Source organism: Oryctolagus cuniculus, chromosome 11, assembly GCF_964237555.1.
Source record: "Oryctolagus cuniculus chromosome 11, mOryCun1.1, whole genome shotgun sequence".
Classification (NCBI taxonomy): Eukaryota; Metazoa; Chordata; class Mammalia; order Lagomorpha; family Leporidae; genus Oryctolagus; species Oryctolagus cuniculus.
This window is the reverse complement of record NC_091442.1, coordinates 22,515,558-22,535,669: the sequence shown is the minus strand read 5'-3', so window position 1 is coordinate 22,535,669 and position 20,112 is coordinate 22,515,558. Positions and strand designations below refer to the sequence as shown.

General features: G+C 45.8%; 1 protein-coding gene and 1 long non-coding RNA gene across 3 annotated transcripts in view; both read right to left on the bottom strand.

The window, feature by feature from the left end:
- The window catches only part of NFS1 (NFS1 cysteine desulfurase), a 33,412-nt gene that overhangs the window by 7,253 nt on the left and 6,047 nt on the right, over positions 1–20,112 (bottom strand). The window contains 3 exon segments of one of the 2 annotated variants that reach the window (NM_001171334.1): positions 2,778–2,912; positions 3,651–3,744; positions 17,379–17,531. In NM_001171334.1, the coding sequence (NP_001164805.1) occupies positions 2,778–2,912; positions 3,651–3,744; positions 17,379–17,531 (382 nt within the window). 2 annotated transcript variants of the gene reach the window in all.
- LOC138844310 (uncharacterized) lies at positions 1,575–1,934 on the bottom strand. Its single transcript, XR_011379928.1, has 2 exons — positions 1,828–1,934; positions 1,575–1,721 (listed from the first exon to the last, which is right to left on the bottom strand). It is a non-coding gene; the product is annotated as an uncharacterized lncRNA (long non-coding RNA).

The following is a 20,112-nucleotide window of genomic DNA, read 5'->3' as shown; positions in this document are numbered from 1 at the left end:
AGGGAGCTGTACCAGAAGTGGAACAGCTGGGACTCTGATCTGGGATTCTACATCACCGGCTTACCTCACTGCACCACAACACAGGCGACTTTAAATATCCAAGTGAGTTCATTCTTAAAGACTGAAATAATGTTGCATAATTTGGAAAAAGATATATATTTTATTTATAATCCAAAATTGGTATCAAACACTTTATGAAACTAGCATTTTTTTTTTTCAGATTTCCCAGCAAATACCACTTTCACTTGTTTTGATTGTTTCATTGTCTGTCACAAGAAAACTTTCCTTTTTGAACTGGCCAAAAAGGTGGGGTATATGAAAGCTGAATGCTGGACACTAGCAGTTAACTGCTGATGTTATTCTATGATTAAACCATTTCAGATGTAGGAAAGACAGTCTGACTGTCTGTAAACTTCTTATTCTTTAGTACATGTGGATGTTAAGGTCTTCTATTGCAGTTGCCTTATGTAAGTGGGGTGTTGTGAATTATTTGCTTAGCATGGTTTATTACAATGTTCTGAACTTTTCAGCAGCATGGTAACTCTCCCTATATGGTAAGCAGGCTACTGACACAACACTTTTTCTAACCCAAAATAATTGCACTGTATCTTTCTTTGTAAAGCCAACAGGAAAGATCTTGGCCAATACGACATAATATTACCCATTCCAAACACTTGGCTAGGGAGGACAGAGTCACAGCATAGCAGGTTAAAATGCTGCCTGTGGCATGGGCATCCCATTTTGAAGTATTGGTTCAAGTCTTGGCTTGAAACAATTCTGATCCATTTCTGCTCCATTTCTGATCTGGCTCATTACTAATGTGCCTGGGAAGGCAGCAGAAGATAAGCAGACAAGAGGGGGCTGGCGCTGTGGTGCAGTAGGTTAATCCTCTGCCTACAGCACTGGCATTCCATATGGGCCACAGCTGCTCCTCTTCCAATCCAGCTCTCTGCTATGGCCTGGGAAAGCAGTAGAAGATGGCCCAAATGCTTGGGCCCCTACACACCCATGGGAGACCCAGAGGAAGCTCCTGGTTCCTGGCTTTGGATTGACCCAGTTCTGGCTGTTGCAGCCATTTGGGGAGTGAACCAGCAGTTGGAAGACCTCTCTCTCTGTCTCTTGCTCTCACTGTCTGTAACTCTACCTTTCAAATAAATAAAATCTTTAAAGAAAAAAAAAAAAGAAAGAAGATAAGACAAGTACTTGGGCCCTTGTACCCACGTGGGAGACCCAGGTGGAGTTACTGGTTCCTGGCTTTGGCCTGGCCTAACTCCAGCCACTGAAGGCTTTTGTGGAGTGAACCAGCAGATGGAAGATCTCTCTCTCTCTCTCTTTCTCTGTAATTGCCTTTCAAGTTAATAAATACATAAATAAACTTTTAAGAAAAAAGGAAACCTCTGTAGAAAGTCAAGGGCACAATGGCAAGTAATAGATGATACACACTGTGGTAAAAACACAATTATTCCATCTCCATATGGTAAAAAAGCAAACTTGAATGTTTCATGGTTATACCCTATAATATTAAAACAGTGCTGTTAAAAACAAACAACTGGAGCTGGCGCTGTGGCATCGCAGGTAAAGCTACTGCCTGCAGTACTGGCATCACACATGAGCACTGGTTCGAAACCTGGCTGCTCCACTTCCGATCCAGCTCTCTTATGGCCTGGGAAAGCAGTAGAAGATGGCCCAAATCCTTGGGCCCCTGCACCTGTGTGAGAGACCTGGAAGAAGACACCATCTTCAATACTTCTAAGAGCTAGTCCACCATCTCCCACAGGGTGTGACACATCTTGGAGACACAGACATCACTGAAAAAAAAGCCCTTACCCCAGATAGGGAGAAGTCAATTTTTATATGGCTACTTCCACAGAGGACAATAATCTCTCCCTAGTGGTCCAGAAGAAGAGGCAGACCTCAACCTTGCAAACATTCCTAGGCCAACAGAACCACAGGGAATAGTCAGGAATCCTAAGAGACCAACAGGAGCACAGACTCCTAAGTCTGTTAGGAACAAACACCAAGAGATGTTAAAGGCCATACGATCTGCCACTAAGCTGAAGCAAGACCAGGGGAATGAAGGACTCAAAGACTGTTCCTCTGAACATCATATTAGGGCAGACAAGATACCTGGACACAGCTAACTAAATTTGATTTGACAAAACTTCTTGTTCCTCAACACAATTAATATCTACATGCCTTCTGAGGATTTTCTAGTATAGAGCCAGGAAGAATGTCCTGTATATATACATAATAACTGCTGGGGCTTTTGAATAGTTGAATGTTTTTTGGCTATTGCTAAATGACATTCACTTTGCAAGGTACTATGAAAGTACAACTTCTTCTAAAAGCAATGATAGTGGGGCCAGCATTGTGGCATAGCAGGTAAAGCTGCCTCTTAGGATGCTGGCGTCCCTTATAGGCACCAGTTTGAGAGCCATCTACTCCACTTCTAATCCATCTCCCTGCTGATACTCCTGGGAAAGCAGCAGCAGATGGCCCAGGTCCTTGGGCCCCTGCATGCATGTGGGAGACCTGGATGAATCTCCTGGCTCCTGGATTTGGTCTGACCCAGCCCTGGCCGGTGCGGCCATTTGGGGATGAACCAGCAGATGAAAGATCTGTCTCTCCCTCTCTCCATAACTTTGACCTTCAAATAAATAAATAAATCTTTTTTTTTTTTTTTAAAGACAATGATATCCCCAAATGACTCTAAGGAACATCTGTCAGAGGATTTTCTGGGAGCTACAAAAAGGAGGAAGTACAAGAAGCACTGGCACCTTTGGGACCATAGATTTTGTGACCACTGATGCTCATGAGATCAATCTTCATGTCGTTGACATCCAGTGGGATTTTTCCAACAGCCTGGGCTGCATCGGTATGAAAATATACTTTTTTGGAACTGCAAATCCTCCCTAGGGAAACAACAAAGGGGAGGACTCATAGCACAATGTGGCCACGTCACACAGCAGCAATCCCACAATACACCAAGAACTGTCTCTACTCACATTAAATGACCTCTGCCAATATCATGTACAGTAAGTCCCTTCCCTCATCCTTTTCTCTCTCCCCTACCTCCCTTCCACTCTACACCCCACTCCCTTTCTCTCTCTTCCCAGTGGAATAAAAAGATGAAAGACAAGGCACCAAATCAAAACACCCCTTGATGTGTTTTTTATTAAATTCTATTTTGCCCCTGATATTTTGATACATAAGACTCTTAGAGCCTCATGAACACCAGCCTTTCAATATGTTGAATTACCTTTTAGATCCTTTTTGATTTAAAAGAAACAAAGGATTTTATTTATTTATTTATTTATTTATTTAGGCTAACATACCTAAAGAGATTATAGGGTAAGCTCTAAGCAGGGATAATAGAGACATGTTCTAAATTGGAAAAACATGAACGGGAAAACGGGCTGAGGATTTCTGTTGTTGTTGACAGCCACTGCAATAAAATGAAAAAACACACAGGGTACTAAACATGGACTCAAATACTAACTGTGCCACTTACAATGTCCTCGAACAAGGTACATAAGGTCTTTCTTTTAACTTCCTTACTGTATTCTACAGTGTCACAGCTCCCAGTCTACCCGTGCTCCCTCACATTGACTCAGATTTGGCAAGAATCAGGGTTAATCCATGATACTCACCTATCTCTGCAATAGGCTGCTTCACTCCAATTTCATTGTTCACAGTCATGACGGAGACCAGGCTGGTATCTGGCTGGATGGCGGCCTCTAGTTCCTAAGAATAAGGAGTAAGGAACTACGGAGTGCCAACAAAGTCCTCCCTAAGTGAGAATGTAGTCAAGCTTAGTCTTGAAAAGGGCTCTTTGTCAGTGTTGTGGAGTAACAGGTTAAGCCACCAAATGTGAGGACAACATCTCCTATGAACACCATATTGAGCCCTGGGCTCCACTTAGGATCCAGCTCCCTGTTAATAGACTTGGGAAGGCAAAAGAGATAGCCCAAATATTTGTTTCCATACACCCAATGTGGGAGACCTAGATGGAGTTCCAAGTTCCTGACTTCAGACTGGCCCAGCCCCAGCCATTGCAGCCATTTGGGGAGTGAACCAATGGAGAGAAGATCTCTTGTTCACGCCCTCTCTCTCCATAATGCTGCCTTTCAAATACATAAAACAAATCTTTTTTCAAAAGGTTCCTTCATTATACATCTACCAGAATGATTAAAATAAAAATACTGACTGTTGGAACAAAGGTATAAGCCTCAGCCATTCTTGCTCATTGCCTAAAAGAGAAACATTGGAATGCATTCCTTGCCCTTGAATCTCAGTTGGGTCTCACATTCAGTAGCCTTCCTCCCCACCCTGCATTCTTTTCTGTGTTCCCAAGGCCCTGCCCAGTTCCAGGAATTCCCCTCTGCCTGCAGCCCCTGTACCCCCACCTCCATCCCTAGCCCTCCTAAAGTATAAAAAGGTCCAGCCCCTGTGGGGTGGGGCCTTCTGCCACATGTCCTATCTTGTGTATGGTGGCAGTTGGTCACCCACCTCCTTGAATTTATTTTCTCTGAATAAATTTGGTCTGGCCATAAATTTGTATACTGCCTCCTCTCTATTTTGCACCTCCTTTCCTGACAACACCAAGTGCTGATAAAGATGCAGAGAATTTGGATTGTTTATACATTGCTGGTGGGAATCTAAGATAGTCCAGCAGTTTTTATTTATTATGAAGCTAAACATGAAATAATATTACAACCTAGTAATTCACTTTTTTTTTTTTTTTTTTTGACAGGCAGAGTGGACAGTGAGAGAGAGAGAGACAGAGAGACAGAGAGAAAGGTCTTCCTTTTGCCATTGGTTCACCTCCAATGGCCACCGCGGCTGGTGCGCTGCGGCCAGCGCATCACGCTGATCCGAAGCCAGTAGCCAGGTGCTTCTCCTGGTCTCCCATGGGGTGCAGGGCACAAGCACTTGGGCCATCCTCCACTGCACTCCTGGGCCACAACAGAGAGCTGGCCTGGAAGAGGGGCAACCGGGACAGAATCCGGCGCCCCAACCGGGACTAGAACCCGGTGTGCTGGCGCCGCAAGGCGGAGGATTAGCCTAGTGAGCCATGGCGCTGGCCTAGTAATTCACTTTTAGTCATTTAACTCAGTGAAATAAAATTAAATTCACACACAAAAAAACACTTAACTGTCCAAAGTACCTTTGCGAATAATTGCCAAACATTAGGAACTACCTAGATGTCTGTGACAGGTGCATAGTTACAGACAACAGGGAGTAGATTCAGCACAAAGGAACAAACTGCTGCTGCTTGTAACAGTGAATGAGTCTCCAAAGACAATGCTAACTGACAATGCCAATACCAGCAGGTATCTAACTTATGGACTCCATTTATATAATATTATGAAATGACAAAATTAAAGAAACAGAAGACAAATTAGTGGTTTTACAAGAACAATGCAAAGGAACAATGGGATGATTAAATCACTTGTATTTTTTTTTTTTTTTTTAGGATTTATTTATTTATTTGAAAGAGTTACACATAGAGAGGAGAGGCAGAGAGATATTGTTCATCTGGTGGTTCACTCCCCAATTGGCTGCAATGGCCAAAGCTGTGTCAATCCGATGCCAGGAGCTTCTTCCGGGTCTCCTGCGTGGGTGCAGGGGCCCAAGGACCTGGGCCATCTTCTACTGCTTTCCCAGGCCATAGCAGAGAGCCGGATTGGAAGGGGAGCAGCTGGGACTAGAACCGGTGTCCATATCGGATGCTGCGCCATAGCACCGGCCCTTAAAAAGAAAACAGGTCTCCCACACTGGTGCAGGGGCCCAAGGATTTCTGCCATCGTCCATTGTCTTTCCAGGCCATAGCAGAAAGCTGGATAAGTGGAGCTGCTGGGACTGCAACCAGTACCCATATGGGATGCCAACACTGCAGGAGATGGCTTTACTCACTAAGCCACAGCACTGGCCCCAGACATTTGTATCTTGACTATGGTGGTGGTTACACTAACTACATACACATACGCATAGGAGTACAAGTGAAACTGAATATATCAGAAAAAGATTGGCGGACTGTATCAGTGTCACTATCCTGGTTGTGATGGTGTACTCTACCTTCTTAAGGTGTTATTGTGAGGAGTCAGATGGATTAATAGGCAGTCTGGAAATTGAGGGGGGAAAATGTTCCCCCAAAAGTTATCCTTAGCAAGGCTGCCCACTCCTTGGGAGCTTCCAATCTTATTGTGAGAATAGCAAAGGAGTGGTGACTCCACCTTCCTGAGCTCACAGTTTATTGTGAAAACAAGATACCCATTCCACTCTTTGGATGGCTTTCATGTATTATCCAGAGCAGGCTAGACAGGATAAAGGATTGCAAATCAGGTCTTCAGATGGGTTTTGTCCCTAACTTGTAACTGAAGGTAACTTGTAACTGATTGACCAATCTGATTGGTCAGTTTTTTTTTTTTTTCTTTTCAAAATTGTCCTTAAAAACTCCATTGCCAACAGCCCCCTCCATGCAGCTCTGGCTGGAGCTCTTAGACTCTAGTAAAACTTGCTTTTAAATCTCTCTGCTTATCTGCTTAGAGTTTCTTCTTCCATGTGAGACAAATGGAGGTAATATCTCCACCTCAATCTCATCCCAATCATTACTATTAAAGAAACTGGGGGCTGGTGCCGCGGCTCACTAGGCTAATCCTCCGCCTTGCGGCGCCAGCACACCGGGTTCTAGTCCCGGTTGGGGCGCCGGATTCTGTCCCGGTTGCCCCTCTTCCAGGCCAGCTCTCTGTTGTGGCCCAGGAGTGCAGTGGAGGATGGCCCAAGTGCTTGTGCCCTGCACCCCATGGGAGACCAGGAGAAGCACCTGGCTACTGGCTTCGGATCAGTGTGGTGCGCCAGCCACAGCGCACTGGCCGCGGCAGCCACTGGAGGGTGAACCGACAGCAAAGGAAGACCTTTCTCTCTGTCTCTCTCTCTCACGGTCCACTCTGCCTGTCAAAAAAAAAAAATTTTTTTAATAAAAAAAAAAAAAAACTGGGAGGGCCAGGGCTGTAGCTTAATCCTCCACGTGTGGTACCTGCATCCCATATGGGTGCTGGTATGTGTCCCAGCTGCTCCTCTAGTGATCCAGCTAACTGCTTACAGCCTGAGAAAGCAATGGAAGATAGCCCAAGTGAATGTACCCCTGCGCCTGTGTGAGAGACCCGGAGGAAGGTTCTGGCTCCTGGCTTCAGACTGGCCCAGCTCCAGCTGTTGCAACTATTTGGGTGTGAACCAGAGAATGGAAGACCTTTCTTCCCATCTCTCCTTCTCACTGTCTGTAACTCTACCTCTTATATAAATCAATAAAATCTTTTAAGGGGCGGTGCTGTGGCTGAGCGAGTAAAGCAGCTACCTGCAGTGCTGGCACCCCATATGGCCCCGGTTCAAGTCCCAGCTGCTCCACTTCCTATCCAGCTCTCTGTTATGCCCTGGGAAAGCAGTAGAAGATGAACCAAGTCCTTGGGACCCTGCACATGAATGGGAGACCTGGAAGAAGCTCCTGGCTCCTGGCTTTGGATTGGCGCAGCTCCATCTAGTGCAGCCATCTAAGGAGTGAGCCAGAGGATGAAATCTCTCTCTCTTTCTCTCTGCCTCTGCCTCATAACTCTGCCTTTCAAATAAAATAATTTTTTAAAGATTTATTTATTTATGTGAAAGTCAGAGTTACACCAAGAGAGAAGGAGAGGCAGAGAGAGAGAGAGGTCTTCCATCCATTGGTTCATTCCCCAATTGGCTTTACGGCCGGAGCTGTGCTGATCCAAAGCCAAGAGCTTCTTCCAGATCTCCCACTCTGGTGCAGGGGCCCATAGCAGGCCATAGCAGAGAGTAGCATCGGAAATGGAGCAGCTAGGACTCAACTGGTGCCCATGTGGGATGCCAGCACTGCAGGAGGCGGCATTACCTACTGTTCCGTAGTGCCAGCCCCCAAAATAATCCAGTCTTTTTAAAAAATCTTAAAAAAAGGCCGGCGCCGCGGCTCACTAGGCTAATCCTCCGCCTAGCGGCGCCGGCACACAGGGTTCTAGTCCCGGTCGGGGCGCCAGATTCTGTCCCGGTTGCCCCTCTTCCAGGCCAGCCCTCTGCTGTGGCCAGGGAGTGCAGTGGAGGATGGCCCAGGTGCTTGGGCCCTGCACCCCATGGGAGACCAGGAAAAGCACCTGGTTCCTGGCTCCTGCCATCGGATCAGCGCGGTGCGCCGGCCGTAGCGAACCGGCCGCGGCGGCCATTGGAGGGTGAACCAGCGGCAAAAGGAAGACCTTTCTCTCTGTCTCTCTCTCTCACTGTCCACTCTGCCTGTCAAAAAAAAAAAAAAAAAAAAAGGAAACTAGGCAAAGAGTAAATATGATCTCTCTGTATTGTCTCTTACAGCTGCATATGGGCCAGCGCTGCAGTTCACTAGGCTAATCCTTTGCCTTTGGCACCGGCACTCCAGGTTCTAGTCCCGGTTGGGGCACCGGTTCTGTCCCAGTTGCTCCTCTTCCAGTCCAGCTCTCTGCTGTGGCCCAGGAAGGCAGTGGAGGATGGCCCAAGTGCTTGGGCCCTGCACCCCATGGGAGACCAGGAGGAAGCATCTGGCTCCTAGCTTTGGATCGGCGCAGCGCGCCAGCCGTGGCAACCATTTTGGGGTGTGAACCAATGGAAGGAAGACCTTTCTCTCTGTCTCTGTCTCTCTCGCTGTCTAACTCTGCCTGTCAAAAAAAAAAAAAAAAAAAAAAAACCAACACAAACGACTGCATATGAATCCATAATTACCTAAAACTACAAAGTTTGATATAAAAAAAGAGAAGGGGAGCCTTTTTTACCTTAGGGTATCAAAGTAAGCTACAAAAAATAGAATAAACCACACAGAACAGGTTTATTAAAAATAACCTGGAGGCAGGTACCACATCTGGCTGAAACATGAACCTTAAAAGAATTACTAATCAACCTTCCCATACACTGATCTAATATAAGTGCTCAGTGTTAAGTTCTCTCTTGTTTGATTTTTTCATAGCACTTAATTGTTTGTTTACATGTAAACCACTACCACCTCACTAGAATGTGAGCTCCCTGAGGCAGATAGATTAGGCCTGCCTTGTTCAATCCTTCCCGCCTAGTACCTGGCACTAAAGGCACAGTGGGAAGAGAAAAAAAAGACACTATGTATCCAGTGCCTGGTTCAAGTTCCAGCTGCTTTGCTTCTGATGCAGTTAACAGACAATGCACACGCTGGCAGGCTGCAAATGATGGCTCAAGTACATGGGTTCCTTCCTGGATTGAGTTCTGGCTCCTGGCTTTGGCCTTGCCCAGCCTTAACTATTTCGGGCACATGGGGAGTGAATCAGAGAATGGAAGAGCTCTATCTCTCTGTCTCTGCCTTTTCAATAAAGTGAAAATAGGGATGCTGTGGCTTAGTAAGTTAAGCTTCTGCCTGCGGCATCCCATACCTACTCCTGGCTGCTCCACTTCCCTGCTAATGGCCTGGGGAAACAGCAGAGGAGGGAATCAATGGCTTGGGCCCCTGCACCCATGTGGGAGACCCAGAAGATGCTCCTGGTCGTGGCTTCTGATTAGCCCAGCTCCAGGCATTGCGGCCACTTGGGGAATGAACCAGCAGATGGAATAACTCTCTCTTCCTCTATCTGAAACTCTGCTTCTCAAATAAACAAATCTTTTTTAAAAATTAAATGAAAATAAGTTTTAAAAATTTTAAAATGAAACACACTAAGTTTATAATGAGAAAATACAATCTAGGAAATACATACTCTTGCATTCAAGAAACAATCTAGTAGACACATATAAACACACACAATACAGCACAGAAGTTGTTAGGCTGTCACAAAACACACCAAACACCGGAGTAAGGGAAAGAGTTTATTGGGGAAAACCCAGCAGTCTGGAGGGAAAGGGCGAAGAGGGAAAAAGAGAGAGAGCAGAGAAGAGACACGAGAGGGGGAGAGGAGAGGAGAGCAGAGAGCGCAGAGAAGAGAGTGAGAGAGAGTGAGCAGGAGAGAAGAGAGCCACATGTTCAGGAGCAGGTCCTTTCAAAACTTTGCCTGAGGGTGGGGGGTGGGCAGGGAAGTAGGAGCAGCGAATCCCACTAGGATGGGAGTGGAGCTTGACAACAGCGGTTGGGCCGTGTGGCTACCTGGCTTCTAGCAATGGCAGCAGCGGGGTGGGGGTGGGGGAGGAGGCGGGTCTAGAGCCTAGGATACTGTCAGGTGTAAATTGCACCATAGATAAAACTGTGCTATTTTCCTAACAGAAGTAAAACCATTAAACGATGAAGTAATTTAGAGAAGGAAGAGATTAGAAGGGACTGGAGTAGCCAAAGAAATTTCATGAGCGCTGGGACTTGACATAAACCTTTTTCTTCTTTCTTTTTAAATTAATTAATTTATTTGAAAGAGTTACACAGAGAGAAAGAGAGACCTTCCATCCACTAGTTTACGCCAAAATGGTTACAACAGGGGCCTGTGCTGTGACATAGCAGGTAAGGCCACTGCCTGCAGTGCTGGCATCCCATATGGGCGCAGATTCAAGCCGTAGCTACTCCACTTTAGATCCAGCTCTTTGTTATGGCTTGGGAAAGCAGTGGAAGATAGCCCAAGTCCTTGGGCCCCTGCACCCACGTGGGAGACCCAAAAGAAGCTCCTGGCTTTGGATTGGCACAGCTCTGGCCATTGCGGCCAATTGGGTAGTGAACTAGAGGATGGAAGACCTCTCTCTCTCTCTCTCTGTTTAACTCTTTCAAATAAATAAATAAATATTTTAAAAAATATATCACAACTGGGGCTGGGCCAGGCCAAAGCAGGAGCCATGAGCTTCTTATGGGTTTTCTGTGTGGGCGCAGGGAACCCAGTATTTGAATCATCTCCCGCTGCTTTCCCAGGCACATTGGTAGGGAGCTGGATCAGAAGTGAACAGCCATGAACTGAACTGGAACCTAAATGGGATATTCCTGCTGCAGACTGTGGCTTAACCTGCTGCACCACAGCACCAGCCCCGACATAAACTTTTATTTTTGAAATTTTTACTTATTTTATTTACTTGAAAAGTAGAGACAGAGACAGAGACAACTCCAAACTGCTGGTTCATTCCTAAAATATCTCCAAAGCCCAGGCAGGGCCAGACCAAAGCTAAGAGCCAAGAATTCCTTCTGGGTGTTCCACATGGCAGGGAACCAAATACATGAGCCATCACCTATTACCTCCAAAATCACATTAGGAGGAAGTTGGAATCAGAAGCAGAGCCAGAACTCAAAACCATTCACTGAGAAATAGAATGTGGGCATCCCAGGTAGCAATCTAACCTCTATATCAAACACCTATCCTAAAGAGATTAAGACAAGAAAGAAAAGATTAATAGTGGGTTAAAGCCCCGGCCTGCAGAGCCAGTAACTCATAAGGCCTCTAGCTAAGGCCCGGCTGCTCCACTTCTGATCCAGCTCTCTGCTGTGGCCTGGGAAAGCAGTGGAAGATGGCCCAGTCCTTGGGCCTTTGCACCCATGTGGGAGACCCAGAAGAAATCCTGGATCCTGGCTTTGGATCAGCTCAGCTCTGGCCATTGCAGCCAACTGGGGAGTGAACCAGCAGATAGAAGACCACTCTCTCTCACTCTACCTCTCTCTCTCTTTCAAATAAATAAAAAATAAATCTTAAAAAAAAATTAATAGATCAATGAGGGGTGAGTGGCACTGTAGCATTGGAGGTTAAACCACTGCCTACTGTGCTGGCAGCCCATATCGGCACTGGTTCAAGCCCTGGCTGCTCCACTTCTCATTCACCTGGGAAAGCAGCAGAAGACAGATGAAGTGCTTGGGTCCCTGCATCCATGTGGGAGACAGAGATGAAGTTCCTGGCTCCTGGCTTCAGTCCAGCCCAGCCCTGGCTATTACAGTCATTTGGAGATTGAACCAATGGATGAAGACTTCTCTCTGTCTTTGCCTCTCTCTCTCTGGCTGCTCCATTTCTGATTCAGCTCTTGGCTTTGGTGTGGGAAAGCAGTGGAAGATGATCCAAGTCCTTGGACCCCTGTACCTGCGTGTGAGACCCAGAAGAAGCTCTTGGCTCCTGGTTTCAGATCAGCTCGGCTCTGGCCATTGCAGTCATTTGGGGAGTGAACCAGTAGAAGGAAGAACTTTCTCTCTCTCTCTGGCTATACCTCTCTCTTTAACTCTGTCTTTCAAATAAATAAAATAATTAAAAAAAAAAAAAGACTGCCAGCTTCTAAAAACAATTAGAAAATTAAAAATTATAAAATTTTACAAAATAACAAAAATCATTAACAAAATACTAAGAAACCAAGTCCAGCAACATACAAAAAGTATCATACACTATTACTAAGAGGAACTGTATCCAGAATGTAAATCTATATAATATATATATAGAGAGAACAAAACCACATGACCACATCTGTGTATACACAAAATGGTAACAAAAAAATCTGACAAACTTTCATGATAAAAAACATTCAACAAACTAGGAACATAATAAAGCTTCCTTAAGTAACTACAGAACATCAACAAAAAATACAGCTACCATTATAATTAATGGTGAAATACTAAAAAGTTTTCACCAAAGATCAGGAATAAGACAAGGCCACTTGCTGTTGTTACTTCAACTCAACATTGTACTCCAAGTTCTTGCCATGGCAATCAGGCAAGAGAAAGAAATAAAATGCATTTAGGCAGGCAAGAAAGAAGCAGAACTATGTGCATACACACACACACATATATACATATATGTATGTATGTATGAAATACTCCAGAGAATCAACAAGACTATTCGATGTAATAAATGAGCTCAAGAAAGTAACAGAATACATGCTCTACAAAAATCAGTTATATTTATGCACACTAGCAATAACCTAAAAAGTAAATTAAGAAAACGGGGCCAGCCCTGTGGTGCAACGGGTTAACACCCTGACCTGAAGCACCGGCATCCTATATGGGTGCTGGTTCTAGTACCAGCTCCTCTTCCCATCCAGCTCTCTGCTATGGCCTGGGGTACTGTTTTTTGTTTTTTTTTTGTTTTTTTTTTCTTTTTTTTTTGACAGGCAGAGTGGACAGTGAGAGAGACAGAGAGAAAGGTCTTCCTTTGCTGTTGGTTCACCCTCCAATGGCCGCTGCGGCTGGTGCACCGCGCTGATCCGATGGCAGGAGCCAGGAGCCAGGTGCTTTTCCTGGTCTCCCATGGGGTGCAGGGCCCAAGCACTTGGGCCATCCTCCACTGCACTCCCTGGCCACAGCAGAGAGCTGGCCTGGAAGAGGGGCAACCGGGACAGAATCCGGCGCCCCGACCGGGACTAGAACCCGGTGTGCCGGCGCCGCTAGGCAGAGGATTAGCCTAGTGAGCCGCGGCGCCGGCCAAGGGTACTGTTAAAATGGCAATATTCCCCAAATGTAGTCTATAGTCAATCCAATCTCTATCAAAATTATAATGGCCTGGGGCCAGCTTCTATAGTATAGCAGGTAAATCTGGCTCCTGGCTTCAGATTGGCGCAGCACCAGCTGTAGTGGCCATTTGGGGAGTGAACCAACGGAAGGAAAACCTTTCTCTCTGTCTCTCTCTCTCACTAACTCTACCTGTCAAATAAAAAAGTAAAAAAAAAAAAAAAAAAAAAAAGTGTGGTAATGGTGTAGGTCAGACACATACATGAACTAGAACTACTAGAACTTAAGAGCCCAGAAATAAACTCACAAAGGAATGCTCAATTGATTTTCAACAATGTTACCAAAACTACTCAATGGGGAAAATCAGTCTTTGCAATAAACATTATAGCAGGACAACTTCAGATACATGAAAAAGAAAGAAGTGATCCTTTCCTCATATGATACACAAAAATCAACTCAAAATGAATCAAAGACCTAAATGTAAAGCTAAAATTATCAAACTCTTAAACAGAAACACAGGAGTAAGTCTTCAGGATCTTGAATTTGGCAATGAATTTTTAGATGAACACATGACAAAAGTAAACATGGGCAGCTTTTAGGGGTCAGTGAAATTGCAGTATAACGTGATCATGGTAACTGCTGAATAACTTTGTGAATAAACTAAAAAACACTCAACTGTATACTTTATTATTTTCTAAAGATTGATTTATTTATTTGAAAGGGAGAGTTACAGAGAGGCAGAGGCAGACAGAGACAGAGGTCTTCCATCCACTGGTTCACTCCCTAAATGGCCACAATGTCTGGAGTTGGGCCAATTGGAGCCAGGAGCCAGGAGCTTCTTCTGGGTCTCCCACGTGGGTGCAGGAGCCCAAGGACTTAGGCCATCTTCCACTGCTTTTCCAGGCCATAGCAGAGAGCTGGATTGGAAGTAGAGCACCTGGAACTTGAACCAGCACTCATATGGGATGCTGGCATCACAAGCAGTGGCTTTACCTGCTGCAACACAACACCAGCCCCTCAATTACAACCTTTAAAAGCGTGAACTTTGGGAGTCGGCGCTGTAGCGTAGTGGGCTAAGCCTCCACTTGTGGTGCCAGCATCCCATACGGGCCCCAGTTCTAGTCCCAGCTATTCCTCTTCAGATTCAGATTTCTGCTACGGCCTGGGAAAGCAATAGAAAATGGCTACATGCTTGGGCCCCTGCACCTGCAAGGGATCAGCGCATCTCCAGCTGTTGCAGCCACTTGGGGAGTTAGCCAGTGGATGGGAGACTTTTCTCTTTATCTCTCCATGCCACGCCCAACTCTACCTCTCAAATAAATAAATAAAATCTAAAAAAAAAAAAAAAAAAAAAAGAGTGAGCTCTTTGGTATATGAATTACATCTTATGTTTCCAAACACTTAAAAAAGCTGCATGTAAAAAAATTTGAGGAGCAGGTGCTATGGTATAGTAGGTTAAGCCTCTGCCTACAGTGAGGCACCCAGTATGAGTGCTGGTTTGAGTCCTGGCTGTTCCACTTCCTTTTTATTATTACTATAATTATTATTATTATTTTTACAGGTAGAGTAACAGACAGTGAGAGAGAGAGACAGAGAGAAAGGTCTTCCTTCCGTTGGTTCACTACCCAAATGGCCACTATGGCTGGTGCTGCGCCAATCTGAAGCCAGAAGCCAGGTGCTTTTTCCGGGTCTCCCATGCGGGTGCAGGGGCCTGAGCACTTGGGCCATCCTCCACTGACCTCCCGGGCCACAGCAGAGTGCTGGACTGGAAGAGGAGCAACAGGACAAAACTGGCACCCCAACTGGGACTAGAACCCAGAGTGCCAGAGCCGCAGGCAGAGGATTAGCCTAGTGAGCCGCAGCACCGGCAATAAATTTTATTTTTAAAAGATTTTATTTTATCTATTTGAAAGTCAAAGTTACAGAGAGAGAGGGAGCGATGGAGAGAAGAAAGGCCCTCTATAGGTTGGTTTACTCACCCACTGAACCAAGGCCAGGCTAGGCCAGAGCCAGGAGCCAGAAGCTTCTTCTGGGGTCTACAGTGTGGGTAGCAGGGGCCCAAGCACTTGGGCCATCTTCTGCTGCTTTCTCAGGCACATTAGCAGGGAGCTGGACCAGAAGCGAGGCAGCTAAGACTTGAACCTGCGCCCATATGGGAAGCCAGCATCGCAGGCAGCAGTTTTACCAGCTATACCAGAACACCAGCCCCTCAAATGAATAAATCTTTAAGACATAAAAAATAAATAAAAATCTAGGGGCAGGTATCTGGGTTAGCAGTTAAGTCACCACTTCGGATAGCTATATTCCATGTCAGAGTGCCTGAGTTCAATTCCTAGCCACTCCATTTCTGATCCAATTTCCTGCTAATATGCACCTAGAATGATGGCTCAAAAGGCCAGCATTGTGGCACAGCAGGTTACACTACCACGTGCGATACTAGTATCCCATGTGAGCACCAGTTTTAGTCCCAGCTCCTCCACTTCCAATCTAGCTTCTTCTTAACGTACCTGGGAAACCAGTCGAAGATGGCCCAAGTGATTGGGCCCCTATCACCCACATCAGAGACCCAGATAGAGCTCCAGGCTCCTGGCGTCAGGGAGGTCCAACCCTGGCCATTGCTGCCACATGAGGAATGAACCAGTAGATGGGAAGATCCCTCTCTGTCTTTTCTTCTCCTTCTGCGAATTTGCCTTTCAAAATCATAAATAAAGTTAAAAAAAAAAAAAAAAAAAAAAGTCATGGCTCAAGCAGTTAAGTCCCTGACATGCATCTGGGTGATTCAGATTGAGTACTGTGCGCTCTACTCTGGCGTGGCCCAGCCTTGGCTTTTAGAGGCATCTGAGGAGGAATAAGCAGATGGAAGCTCTCTTTCCACCTTTCTCTCTCTCTGCTTTTCAAATAAATAAGAATAAATTAACAAAAGAAAATTAAAAATAGAAAAAGAAAATAAATAAGAAAAATCAAATTTTAGGGGCTGGTGTTATGGTGTAGGAGGTTAAGCCACAGCCTACAATGCCAGCATCCTATATGGGCACTGGCTTGAGAACCAGGTGCTCCACTTCCAATCCAGCTCCCTGCTAACATGCCTGAGAAAGCAGTAGAGGATGGCTCTCTTGAGTGCTTGAGTTCCCGTACCCATGTGGGAGAACTGGAAGAATCCTGGGGCTCCTGGCTTTGGCCTGGCTCTGCCCCAGCCATTGCAGCCATTTGGAGAGTGAACCAGTGGGTGGAAGATCTCTCTTTGTCTCTCCCTCTGCCTTCCAAATAAATACAAATAAATCTTTTTTTTCTTTTCTTTTTTTTTTTTTACAAAGTCAGTTTAATGATCTAACGATGCTGGAAGGTGGCGGCTAAAGGACTAGTTCTGGGAACAAAGTTTGAGTCCAGAGGTAGCTAAGATATGGGATTCGATCTAGCCAAAGAAATGAAAGTGCAATTCCAGAGATTTTATAAGGCTACAGTCAGATAGGAATCTAAAGGATTGATGATTGAATATGAATAAGAAGAAAGAGGAAAGAAACAATGAATGATGAGAAAGAAGAGTTTGTAGTTTGGTAACAGGACTCTGTCTACAAACTACTGGAATTTTTCTAGGGATTGTTGTATCAAAAATCAGACAAGATGTGGACTCACCACCCAAAATGGACATAAAAGGAAATGGGCTAATAAGGGATTATTCAAAAAAAGCATTCCTTTTATTTTCCCCACAAGAATGAGACACATCAGCACAGGGGAGGTCGGAGCTTTGCCACACTGTGAGTCCCTGGCATCCTGCACACGTGCAGAACAGCTCTCATATAAACTAAGGAAACATCCTCCAGAGAAAAGGACAGTACACACTCAAGGGGAACATAATCTCCTTCGATGCCAGCTCTACTTCTCTAAAATGCACGCTCCCCATTCGATTTGCTCTAAGTTCCAGTGGAGCCTTTAGAGATAGATCTACGGGTGGAACCCACGCTGTTCCTATTTTGTCCCTCCTGCCCAGAGCCACTCCTACCTGCAGGTCAATGATCCCACTCTTCTGCACGGGGAGGTAGGTGACTTTAAAGCCCTCAGCTTCAAGTGAACGGCAGGAGTCCAAGACACATTTGTGCTCCGTCTGGGTGGTGATCAAGTGTTTTTTCCGTGACCTGTAGAACCTGGCCACTCCCTGGAAATTGGTGGTGGCGGAAGGAAGAACATAATAAGAGCTGGCAATAAGTAATGACTTCAACCCCACTTGTATGGGGAAAGTAGGCAAGGAGAGTGCTCCGAAACCAGTTCTCTGACAGCAGCTGAGTATCCTACAATCCAATTCAGTCCTTTTTTTTTTTTTTTTTTTTTTTTGACAGGCAGAGTGGACAATGAGAGAGAGAGACAGAGAGAAAGGTCTTCCTTTTGCCGTTGGTTCACCCTCCAAAGGCCGCCACAGCTGACGCGCTATCTGAAGGCGGGAGCCAGGTGCTTCTCCTGGTCTCCCATGGGGTGCAGGGCCCAAGCACTTGGGCCATCCTCCACTGCTTTCCCTGGCCACAGCAGAGAGCTGGCCTGGAAGAGGGGCAAACGGGAAAGAATCCGGCGCCCCGACAGGGACTAGAACCTGGTGTGCCGGCGCCGCTAGGTGGAGGATTAGCCTATTGAGCTGCGGCGACGGCCCTAATTCAGTCCTGACACTATCAACCCAGAGCGAGTGAAAACCTCACAGACTAAAGGCTTAATCCTACAAGACTGCCCCCATTTCAGATGCTACATGCAAGTACTGGGTATTTCAACTCCCACACTTCCACACAGGCGGCTACAAATTCAGGACTTCCCATAGCCCCTTCAGGCTCGATAACTTGCTGGAACAACTCACATTTGTCTTCTACACCAGTAGAATGCACAACACCAAGAGTGAATTCTAACATAGGCTATGCACTTTGGAGGATAATGAGATGTCAATAAAACTTCATCAATTGTAACATTTACCTCTGTGCTGGGTGATACTGAATATAAAGAGTGGCTGTAGCCATAGGAACAGCAGATATTTGGGAAACCTCTGTACCTTCCTTTCAATTTTCTGTGAAACTAAAACCATTGTTAAAAAAATAAAATCTCTTGGGGCCAGCACTGTGCTGTAGCGGGTAAAGCTGCCGCCTGCAGTGTTGGCATCCCATATGGGCACCAGTTCAAAACCTGGCTGCTCCACTTCCAATCTAGCTCTCTGCCATGGCCTGGGAAAGCAGTGCAGGATGGTCCAAGTCCTTGGGCCCCTGCACCCACGTGGGAGACCTGGAGGAAGCTCCTGGTTCCTGGCTTCAGATCAGCATGGCTCCAGCCGCTGCAGCCAATTGGGGAGTTAACCAACAGTTAGAAGACCTTTCTCTCTCTACTCCTCTCTGTGTAACTCTGACTTTCAAATAAATAAATAAATAAATAAATCTTTTTTAAAAAGTCTATTAAAATGATAACAATATACAGACAAATGTATGTGTTTAAAAATTTAGAGAAATATATAGCAAATAGTTAAAAGGCATCATCTCTTTGTGGTTAAATTAAGGAATTCTGCCGGCGCCACGGCTCACTAGGCTAATCCTCCACCTAGCGGCGCCGGCACACCGGTTTCTAGTCCCGGTCGGGGTGCCGGATTCTGTCCCGGTTGGCCCTCTTCCAGGCCAGCTCTCTGCTGTGGCCAGGGAGTGCAGTGGAGGATGGCCCAGGTGCTTGTGCCCTGCACCCCATGGGAGACCAGGAAAAGCACCTGGCTCCTGGTTCCTGCCATCGGATCAGCGCGGTGCGCCAGCCGCAGCGCGCCGGCCGCGGCGGCCATTGGAGGGTGAACCAACGGCAAAAGGAAGACCTTTCTCTCTGTCTCTCTCTCTCACTGTCCACTCTGCCTGTCAAAAAATAAAAAAAAAAAATGAAATAAAAAATTAAGGAATTCTTGGCCGGCGCCGCAGCTCACTAGGCTAATCCTCCACCTGCGGCGCCGGCACCCCGGGTCTAGTCCTGGTTGGGGCGCTGGTTCTGTCCCAGTTGCTCCTCTTCCAGTCCAGCTCTCTGCTGTGGCCCGGGAGTGCAGTGGAGGATGGCCCAGGTCCTCAGGCCCTGCACCTGCATAGAAGACCAGGAGGAAGCTCTTGGCTCCTGGCTTCTGATCAGTCCAGCACGCTGGCTGCAATGCGCCAGCCGTAGTGGCCACTTGGGGGGTGAACCAATGGAAGGAAGACCTTTCTCTCTGTCTCTCTCACTGTCTAACTCTGTCTGTCCAAAAAAAAAAAAAAAAATTAAGGAATTCTGTTCCATATTGTTTGAATATTTATGATTCATTAAGTCACTGATTCAACTAATATTTACTAAAATTGCTTGGCACCTACTATGTGCCAACTAATTTTCTAGGTGATAGGGTAGTAGCATTAAACAAAACAGTCATGAGTAGGTGTTACTTTTAACAAAAGAAAAAAATATTGGAGGCCAGTAATGTGTTGTAGCAGATTAAGCCACCACTTGTTATGCCAGCATTCCATTTTGGAGCACTGTTCAAGTCCTGGCTGTTAAGCCTTCCAATCCAAATCCCTGGTATTACGCAAGGGAAGGCAGTGGAAAATCTCCCTCTCTGTTTCTACCTCTGACACTCTTTCAAATAAAATAAATACATAAATCTTAAAAAAAAAAACAAAAAATACAGTTCAACACTGTGATGCAGTAGTTAAGCTGCTGCCGGCAGTGCCAGCATCCCATACGGATACCAGTTCTGTCCCAGCTGCTCCACT